Source organism: Cebus imitator, unplaced genomic scaffold (assembly GCF_001604975.1).
Source record: "Cebus imitator isolate Cc_AM_T3 unplaced genomic scaffold, Cebus_imitator-1.0 Scaffold216, whole genome shotgun sequence".
In the NCBI taxonomy this organism is placed as follows: Eukaryota; Metazoa; Chordata; class Mammalia; order Primates; family Cebidae; genus Cebus; species Cebus imitator.
The window spans coordinates 74,496-84,870 of record NW_016107531.1 but is presented as its reverse complement, the minus strand read 5'-3'; the positions used below and the strand labels follow the sequence as shown (position 1 = coordinate 84,870).

At 43.4% G+C, this 10,375-nt stretch overlaps 1 protein-coding gene across 1 annotated transcript in view; it reads left to right on the top strand.

Annotated features, from left to right (window-relative positions):
• Nucleotides 1-10,375, top strand: part of SPTAN1 (spectrin alpha, non-erythrocytic 1) — an 85,791-nt gene that overhangs the window by 53,319 nt on the left and 22,097 nt on the right. The window contains exons 32-40 of the mRNA XM_037745944.1: nucleotides 3,243-3,342; nucleotides 3,494-3,691; nucleotides 3,772-3,918; nucleotides 4,531-4,634; nucleotides 4,779-4,941; nucleotides 5,308-5,322; nucleotides 7,373-7,504; nucleotides 7,764-7,901; nucleotides 9,462-9,566. Coding sequence (XP_037601872.1) covers nucleotides 3,243-3,342; nucleotides 3,494-3,691; nucleotides 3,772-3,918; nucleotides 4,531-4,634; nucleotides 4,779-4,941; nucleotides 5,308-5,322; nucleotides 7,373-7,504; nucleotides 7,764-7,901; nucleotides 9,462-9,566 — 1,102 coding nt within the window. The remainder of the gene's footprint in view (nucleotides 1-3,242; nucleotides 3,343-3,493; nucleotides 3,692-3,771; nucleotides 3,919-4,530; nucleotides 4,635-4,778; nucleotides 4,942-5,307; nucleotides 5,323-7,372; nucleotides 7,505-7,763; nucleotides 7,902-9,461; nucleotides 9,567-10,375) is intronic.

Here is a 10,375-nt window from a genome sequence, read left to right as displayed (position 1 = left end):
CAAAAAAAAAAAAAAAAAATTAAAAACAGAAAAAAAGTAGTACATATTTATTGTAAAATGGTCAAACTACTGAATGCCAGATTGTAAAAGTAAGTCTCCACAGCCGGGCATGGCGGCTTACACCTCAACACTTTTGGAAGCAGAGGCAGATGGATCACGAGGTCAGGAGTTTGAGACCAGCCTGGCCAATATGGTGAAACCCCATCTCTACTAAAAATACAAACATTAGGTGGACTTGGTGACACAGGTCTGTAAGTCTAGTTACTCAGGGGACTAAGGCAGGAAAATCACTTGAACCCAGGAGGCAAAGGCTTGCAGTGAACCAAGATCCCACCACTGCACCCCAGCCTGGGTGATGGAGCAAAACTCCATCTCAAAAAAAAAAAAAGTCTTCACTTTCCTATCCAAGTATGTGCGCACCCCCTCAAATCCCCCTGCCACATGACTTTATATTTTTTCTTAGATGTCTTTTGCACTTACTGTAGGTACAACTTAGTCTTTGCCACCAACTTTTGTGTTCGTTGTCTTTTTTTTTTCCCTCCTTTTTGTGGAGAATAGGGGGTCTTGCTATATTGCACAGGCAGGTCTCGAACTCCTGGGCCCAAGGTATCCTCCCGTCTCTGCCTGCCTAAGAGCTGGGATTACAGGCGTGAGCTATTGTACCTGGCTTTTTGGTGTGTTTTTTTTTTTCCCACTGACTTTTTTGATTTAGAGGAGTTTCAAGGCTGTAGAGAAGTTGAAATAATAACAGTGAGCATCCATGGCACCTTCACCTGTAATTACCACTTAACTTTTTTGACATTCGCTTTACCTCTAAATATGGTTCTTTGGTTTTCCTGAGCCATAGGAAAGTAGGTTGCAGATATGTGGCACTTGACTTCTAAACACCCTAGCATCTATTTCCCGGGAACAAGAATGTTCTCCTGCATAGTTATGTTTGTATTATCATACCCAAGAAAGCTAACACACAATAATGTTTAATTCCATATTCAGTTTTTTCCAGTTGACCATTTGATAACTAGGGCTTTTTTTTTTTTTTCCGTTTATTTATTTTTAATCCAGGGTCCAATTCAGGATTACTGTTAAACTGAGTAGCCTTGTCTTAATCTTCTTTGATCTAGAACAGTACCCCTCCCTCTCAGTTCTTTGTTTTTCCTGTTTTTTGAGACAGGGTCTCACTCTGTTGCCCAGCCTGGAGTGCAGTGGTGAGATCACAGCTCATTGTAGACTCGACCTCCTGGGCTCAAACGATCCTCCCATTTCAGCCTCTCTAAGTAGCCCAGACTACAGGCACATACCACCATGTCTAATTTTTGTAGTTTTTGTAAAGACAGGGTTTCTCCATGTTCATGTTGCCCAGGCTGGTTGTTTGTTTGTTTATTTGTTTTTTGAGACAGGATCTGGCTCTGTTGCCCAGGCTGGCTTACTATAGCCTCGACTTCCCAGGCTCAAGTGATCCTCCTGCCTCAGCCTCCCATGTAGCTGGGACTACAGGCATGTACCACCACACCTGGCTAATTTTAAAATTTTTAGTAGAGAGTAGGTCTCACTGTGTTGCCCAGGCTGGTCTCAAATTCCTAGGCTCAAATGATCCTCCCGCTTCAGCCCCCCAAAGTGCTGAGATTACAAGCATGCACCACCTCACCTGGCCCGTGTTTTACCTGACATTCTTGTCATTAGGACGTTAGGCCAATTATCTTACAAAATGTTCCCCAATCTGATACGTCTGCCTTTTTAATGAATGTACAGCAATCCACTGAGTGGGTGATTGGTGACTTGTTTAATAGTAGCTATTGAGGACAGACATTTATTTTGTCTTTTTTTGTTTTTTGCGCTCTTTAACAATATTATTTTACACACACAGTTGCACACTTGTGCTTGTATCTGTTAACTGGGGTATCTCCTATGCTCCAGTGGGAGTAGGCAGATGCTGCTTCCTTTCACAGGCCTCTGGGAGGAGGTCCTAGTTTGCGATTCGTTTTCTTTTTCTTCTTCTTTTTTTTTTTCTTTATAGAGAAGGGGTTTCACCATTTGGCCAGGCTGGTCTTGAACTCCTGACCTCAGGTGATCCACCCACCTTAGCCTCCCAGAGCGCTAGGATTACAGGTGTGAACCACTGTGCCCAGCCTCTTTTTCTTCTTTTTATTGAGGTAAAGGCCACATAACATACAATTAACCACTTTAAAATGTGCAATTCGGTGACATTTAATGTATTCACAGTGTTGTACAGCCACCCCTCTCTAGTTTTGAAACATTTTCATTGCCCTAGAATAACATCCCTTAACTAATCACGTCCCTCATCCCCATCCACTAGGAATCCTTTATCTGCTTTCTGTCTTTATGGATGTGCCTCTTCTGGACATATCATATAAAAGGAATCATACCATATCTGACCTTACACATTCAATTTTGTGCTCTTGTGCTTGTACAGCTGTGAGAAACTGGATCAAATGGATGCACAGGCCTAGGGCTTCAAGGGTTAATCCAAAAGAAAGGCTTTTTCTTTTTTTAGAGACAGGATTTCACTAAGTTGCCCAATCTGGTCTTGAATTCCTGAGCTCAAGTGATCCTCCTGCCTCCCAAAGCGCTGGGATTACCGGCATGAACCATCACACCCTGCCAAGAAAGGCTTTTTCATTTGAAGCTATCAAAGACTTAATTATAGCTAGAACTTGTTATTCTGTATGGCGAAAAGATCTTAATTATAAATTTACTGACTTTTCCTCTGAGAAATTCGGACTTTAAAAAAAAAAAACCTCAATAAGGCCGAGCGTGGTGGCTCACGCCTGTAATCCCAGCACTTTGGGAGGCCCAGGTGGGTGGATTATTGGCGGTCTGGAGCTGGACACTAGCTTGACCAATGTGGTGAAACCTTGTCTCTACTAAAAATACAAAAATTAGCTAGGCGTCATGGCACATGCCTATAATCTTAGCTTCTTGGGAGGCTAAGGCAGGAGACTCACTTGAACCTGGGAGGCTGAGGTTGTAGTCAGGGGAGATCACTCCACTGTGCCCCAGCTTGGGTGACAAAAGCAAAACTCTACCTCAAAATAAAAAAAACTCAACAAGAAGAACAAGAGGTTTTGAAACACTTTGCCCAAAGACCTAGCTTCATTCAATAGATTAACTAGATTAACCAAAGATAACTTTCTGAAGCAAGAATTATATACATCTATCTTTTTCTGGGCAGAAGATCTCTTTACCAGGTAATATAGCTATTTCTCTGGGGTTCTGGTTTCCAGGGACCTCATGTCTTGGATCAATGGAATACGGGGGTTGGTGTCCTCAGATGAGCTAGCCAAGGATGTCACCGGAGCTGAGGCGTTGCTGGAGCGACACCAGGTGGGTGGTCCTGCCTGCTGAGTAGCAAAGATGTGGTTGCTCTGCTGGGCCCTAGAGGCCTCACTCAAACCCTTTGTGGTGAGTTGGTGGGGGTTGACATCAGAGTGGGCATCTGCTGCCAGTTACCTAATCCCTTCCCTCCTTTTGGCAGGAACACCGGACAGAAATTGATGCCAGGGCTGGCACTTTCCAGGCATTTGAGCAGTTTGGACAGCAGCTGTTGGCTCACGGACACTATGCGAGCCCTGAGATCAAGCAGAAACTTGATATTCTTGACCAGGAGCGTGCAGACCTGGAAAAGGCCTGGGTTCAGCGCAGGATGATGCTAGATCAGTGCCTTGAATTGCAGGTATGTGTGCTCTTGGTTTCTGACCAAATGTTTCCTTGCTGAAGGGCCTCATCTTCTCACCTGCCTCTTGCCCTCTTCAGCTGTTCCATCGGGACTGTGAGCAAGCTGAGAACTGGATGGCTGCCCGGGAGGCCTTCTTGAATACCGAAGACAAAGGAGACTCACTGGACAGCGTAGAGGCTTTGATCAAAAAACATGAAGACTTTGACAAAGCAATTAACGTTCAGGTGAGGCCTCTGTACCATGGGGTCTGAGTCTGGATTTTTCCTGATTGACATCTATTTCTTGGCTTATATAGTCACTGTTGTATCTCCAAAGAATTCCTGCATTGTCTAAGAAAAATATGCACATAAATAATTCTTTAAACCTTTAAATATAAATTCTGGTATTTCCAAGGTTTTAATAATGAGGTACCACAGGAAAAATATATTTTATTATGAAAGGGAGGAAAAACAAATGTGTCAGTAGGTAAGGGAATACATGAACATAAACAACAAGGAAGATGTAAAACTATTTGATTTATAAATCACTTGGCTGTAAGTCTGACAGCATTTTCCTATTATTAAGCTTAATTTTGTGTGTTCTGTTCAGATATTCTAACACCTGCCTCACCTGAGTGACCTGGAGGCTTCTTGAGTTAAACTGTACTCTTAGTAATGACTGAAATCAAGCTTTCTTTTGGCGTTTTACACTCCTGCTTCTAAAGTGTCAGTGTATTCTGATCCTGCCACCAGCTAGTTCTCAGTCACCCAAAATAACTGTCCTTTTCTCAAGACCGGCAGTCTAGGCAGGGCCCAGCCACAGGCCTACCTTGACCTCATGCCTTTCTTTGCCGACAGGAAGAGAAGATTGCCGCTCTGCAGGCCTTTGCTGACCAGCTCATCGCTGCCGGCCACTATGCCAAGGGAGACATTTCTAGCCGGCGCAATGAGGTCTTGGACCGGTGGGTGTCCCGTGGCACTGATGTAGTCACCAGCACTGAGAGAATGCATCCCCTCATATGAAGGCCCAGGCCTGTTCCATCTTCCAGCTTCCTCCTCCACAGTAAGACATGTTCATGTTTGATCTCATGGTTTCACTCGTTCAGGTGGCGACGTCTGAAAGCCCAGATGATTGAGAAAAGGTCAAAGCTAGGAGAATCTCAAACCCTCCAACAGTTCAGCCGGGATGTGGATGAGATTGAGGCTTGGATCAGTGAAAAATTGCAGACAGCGAGTGATGAGTCATATAAGGATCCCACGAACATCCAGGTAAGCTGAAGTGACAGGGTGTTGGTCTTGATGTAGCCCTATGTTATTTGGTAGATTTTGCTAAATAAAGCATCTATAAAACAACCTCCTTGCACCCATGGGAAGTCAGTTAAAAATATTTTAATAAGCTAAGCCAGTGGGAAAGCCCTACTCAAGTTTCAGAGCCGTTTAAAAGTCACCTTCCTCATTTGTCTCTATTGAAACAATTTCCGCAGTAATAAAAGTCTGTAGAATCTCCCTTCTATCACTGTTCCCAAATGCTGAGCTTCCCAGGGGAAGTATGACAAAATGAGTTTCTATTTAATAGCTGATATGTGTGTCCGCATCAGTGTACTGAACTCTTGTTCTTTTAATCTGTTTTTGTAGCTTTCCAAGCTGCTGGTAAGTTTTTAATTTTTTTAAGAGTTGTAGTTAAATGAGCTCCAGTATTTGTGTTCTGCGTAGATTATTTGTTATTGTGGTCACGCAGTCTGCTGGTGTCTCTTCATCCATCCTTTTCATTTCTAATCATCCATTATACTCCATTCAAGTGTCCCTGTGGGATGTGGCTTTCTCTGTTGTAATTAGCCTGCAATGTCTTACTCCCTCCTTTCTCCCCCAGTTTATCACTTAGGCAAATTCTGTACAGTGTTTGATTTGCGGGGCAGTAGTTGACCACTTTCTTTCAAGGAGTGCTTCCTTTTGAAGATGGAACATCAGCTTCAGCTTTTTCTGTGTAGACATTAGCTCAGACTTGCTGTGAACTCACGGTATCTAGTGACTACGGTCAGGGAGGCCAGTCTGGTGTGAGGGTTTTGATGCATACCCAGTCTGGCATCCAGAGGTGCCAGTCAGGAGAGCAACAGCTAGAGAACTATAGAGAGACAGATGATCTGTTAATACCTCCAAATCTTCAAGAAACACAAATGAGAAGTTAAGATAAAAGCAGACATCACTCAACAGGTAGTGAAAGGGGACTTCCCAGTCAACATGTAGCTCAAAGTTGCTTAAGTGGGTGGAAGAAATGAAGATAGAGAAGATAGTAAATGGGATTTGAACTAAAAAGTGATCAGAACAAGGAACAGAATTCTAGGAGGGGAATGGGACTTCTGTCAGGATAAAAGGGTATTTGAGACCCTTTTTGTTGTTGCCTTTGGGGTTAGGCAGTGGGAGAATGTAACAAGCACATTTCATGTTAGTGATGAATTGAGCCAACTAGATGGCTCCATCCTTTGACAGTTGCTGCCTCTGAAATGAAACATTTGATGCAGAATTCCCCAACTCTACTGCCTTTTAGTTGTTTTTTTCCCCCTAAATAACAATCTCCCCTGAGACCCTGCATTTCTCACCCAGCCAATTGTTTTTCCCAGAATTGTGGCACAGATGCTATGTCCTTGCAGTTGTGTCTTGTAGCATTTCACTACCTTCTGTTTCTTTATGGATTCATAAAAACCATATCAGGCCCCCAGGATCAGGAGCTCATCCTTCTCCTAGCCCTTTCTTTTCCCAGCAAAATGAATTCTTTCCTGCAGTCAAGCCTGGGTTCTGACAGTATCCCACTGTTTTGATTAATGACAGCTACCAAATGATAAATCAACAAACAAAGACGATGTCTGTAGTAGCTGTAGATTTCTCCTTTGTCAACAGAGGGACAAGACTGACCATCAAATATTATTTTGCTGGTTACTACAATTTATGTTATGAATTTTGCTAAATGGTGATTTCTGCCTTAGATGATGAAATGTCCATATGTATCTCATTCATTAGAGCCTGTCTCCAATAAGGAGAAAGCCATGGATGGAAATTGATGTACAAGTAGATTCAAAACTGAAGTTGTCTATTTCCATCTTCTGGAAAGTGTTAGAAAGTGTAGAATTCTAGGGCTTCACTCTTAAACAGCTAGCATAGCTACTTTAAAAAATGATTTTTGGCCAGGCTTGCTGGCTCATGCTTATAATCTCAGAACTTTGGGAGGCTAAGGCAGTTTGACTGCTTGAGCTCAGGAGTTCAAGACCAGCCTGGGCAACATGGCAAAACCTCATCTCTACCAAAAAAAAAAAAAAAATTAGCCGGGTGTGGTGGCCCCAATGGTTCCAGCTATTCAGGAGGCTGAGGTAGGAGGATTGCTTGAGCCCAAGAGATTGAGTCTGCAGTGAGCTGAGATTGCACTACTGCACTCCAGCCTGGGCGACAGAGCAAGACCCTGTCTCAAAAAAAAGGACTTCCAGTTTATCTACTCCTGAGCTAGTAAATTTTTCTCCTTTGCTCATTCCCCAAGAGATTAACCCTAAAATATTTCATATAAATTCCAATTGCCTTCTGTAAAAAAACGTTGGCATTTGCCCCAGTTCTTTATGTTTGCTACCACTCCCTCCCTCTGAGAACCCCTTCCTCCTGAAAAGACATAACTTAGCAGGAACTGGTCTGGAAAAATTGTTTTTGGTATTTTTAGAGCAAGCACCAGAAGCACCAAGCTTTTGAAGCAGAGCTGCATGCCAATGCTGACCGGATCCGCGGGGTTATTGACATGGGCAACTCCCTCATTGAACGTGGAGCCTGTGCTGGAAGTGAGGATGCTGTCAAGGTATGGCCCACCAGCTCCCGGTGCCCTGGGAAGAACAGCAACGTCACTCTTAACCTGAAAGAATAACTTGGACGTATAGTCTTAAGAAACTAAATGGATTAGAAGACTTTGGCCTGAGTTACAGATGGGGAATGCTAGTGAGAATGGCTCCTAAGAGTGTTTTCCATTCTCCTCTCTTAGAAGTTCTCAAATTGAGCTTTAGGAGAGGGAGCGTTCTTCATATATTTCACCTTCTTTTTGGCTCCCTTCTGTTCCCCAGGCCCGCCTGGCTGCCTTAGCTGACCAGTGGCAGTTCCTGGTGCAGAAGTCAGCTGAAAAGAGCCAGAAACTGAAAGAAGCCAACAAGCAGCAGAACTTCAACACAGGGATCAAGGACTTTGACTTCTGGCTGTCTGAGGTAACACTGAGTGGTTTGTCTTCCAACCAGTGGGGGATTTCTAGTCATTTGGTACAGTGGGTCCATCAGTGAGCCCAAAACCATGAAAAGGCAGGGCTCACCAGACACCCCTTTTGATAGAAATCTTTATTATCACATGAGTTGCATGCTGTAAGGGCAAAGAGAGTGAATGTTTACAGAAGAGAGCTAACTTGTAGTGGGACTTGGACCACAGATCACTCATGTCCGTAGAGAATGCAAATAGGAAGGGATCATGGGGCTATATGGCAGGCAGCTCTAATAAACCTATGCCAGGATAGAAACCAAGATAGTAGCTTCTCGGAAGCCAGAGTCAGTCATGTATTCTTCATGGAGAATGTTTGGAAAGCACAGACTATAAAAACATAGAGGTTTTGGCTGGGTGCAGTGGCTCACACCTGTAATCCCAGCACTTTGGGAGGCTGTGTGGGCGGATCACGAGGTCAAGAGATCTGAGACCATCCTGGTGAAATCATATCTCTACGAAAAATACAAAAATTAGCTGGGTGTGGTAGTACACTGCTGTAGTCCCAGGCACTTGGGAGGCTGAGGCAGGAGAATTGCTTGAACCCAGAAGGCAGAGGTTGCAGTGAGCTGAGATCGCACCACTGCACTACAGCCTGGGAAACAGAGAGAGACTTTCTCTCAAAAAAAAAGAGGTTTTTAGAGACCATCACTTTTATTACAGTATTTCTTTCCAGTCTATACGTATTTTTATGAATATGTGTATTGAGAATGTTATGTCACTACAAATTCTTCCTAAACATGCTGTACACAGTGGCTTACACCTGTAATCCTAACACTTTGTGAGGTCAAGTTGAGAGGATTGCTTGAGCTCAGGAGTTCACCACCAACCTGGGCAGCATAATGAGATCTTGTTTCTACTAAAACTTAAAAGAAAAATTTAGTTGGGCCTGGTGACGCATACCTGCAGTCCTAGCTACTCAGGAGGCTCAGGTGGGAAGATCACTTGAGCCCAGGAGGTCAAGGCTACAGTGAGCCGTGTTTGTGCCATTGCACTCCAGCCTGAGAGACAAAGCAAGACCCTGTCTCAAAAAAAAAAAAAAATAAAAAAAAAAAAAAAAAAAAAAAAAAAAAAAAAAATTTGAATAATTGCATAAGTTTATCATGGAACCATGCCATAATTTAACCATTCCCATATTGTTGAACATTCAGGTGTTCCCAGCCTTTTGGTGTATATATTTTGCTGCAGTGAACATCCTTGAATATTAATCTTTGCCCACACTGTCAATTTTTTCCTAGGGGAGATTCCTTGAACTAGGATTGCTGTGCATTTTGCCTTTAGCTGTTGTATTTACTGTGAATAGACTCTGGAGTCTAGGTTTGACTGACCAAATGGAGAGAATGTCTCAGGCCGGGCAGGCTGATCAAGCTGAGTGGGAATAATAGTAACACATTGTGATGGAGAAGTATTCAGCTTTCCAAACAAGGACCTGGAATAACCACTGGGCATTCTGAATTTTCCAGAATGCTGAGTATACAACACACAGTAGCATTTCCTTTTTGTGTTTTCACTGCCAGGTCGAGGCCCTGCTGGCATCTGAAGATTATGGCAAAGACTTGGCTTCTGTGAACAACCTGCTGAAAAAACATCAACTGCTGGAAGCAGATATATCTGCCCATGAGGTGAGCAAAGGGAGGCAGCCCAGGCCCGGGTGCCTGGGACTCAGCTGTGCCTGATTTCTAAGGAAAACAAGTATGTTTGAGAAAAGAGAGTGACGTCTGTTCACTTAAAGCAGCCATTCTCAAAGGTTATGGTCTCAGACCATTATATACTTTACAATTATTGAAGGCCCTTAAGAGATTTTCATTAGGACAAAAATTTAAAAATAGATTTTGATTATGTAGGTTTTATCTATCAGTATTCCTTATTATTAAAAATTATAAGGCCAGGCATGGTGGCTAACGCCTGGAATCCCAGCACTTTGGGAGGCCAAGGTGGGCAGATCACCTGATGTTGGGAATTCGAAACCAGCCTGACCAACATGGAGAAACCCCATCTCTACTAAAAATACAAAAAATTAGCCGATGTGGGAGTGCATGCTTGTAAGCTACTCAGGAAGCTGAGGCAGGAAAATCACTTGAACCTAGGAGGTGGAGGTTGCAGTGAGCTGAGATTGCACCATTGTACTCCAACCTGGGCAACAAGAGCGAAACTTTGTCTCAAACAAACAAAAAAAAATTAATTAAATTTTAAGTCCAGATGTAGTGGCTCATGCCTGTAATTTCAGTACTTTAGGAGGCCCAGGCAGGCGGATCACCTGAGGTCAGGAGTTCGAGACCACCCTGGCCAACATGGCGAAACCCTGCCTCTACTAAAAATACAAAAGTCAGCTGGTCATGGTGGCAGGCATCTGTAATACTAGCTACTCAGGAGGCTGAGGCAGGAGAATTGCTTGAACTCAGGAGTTGGAGGTTGCAGTAAGCTGAGATCG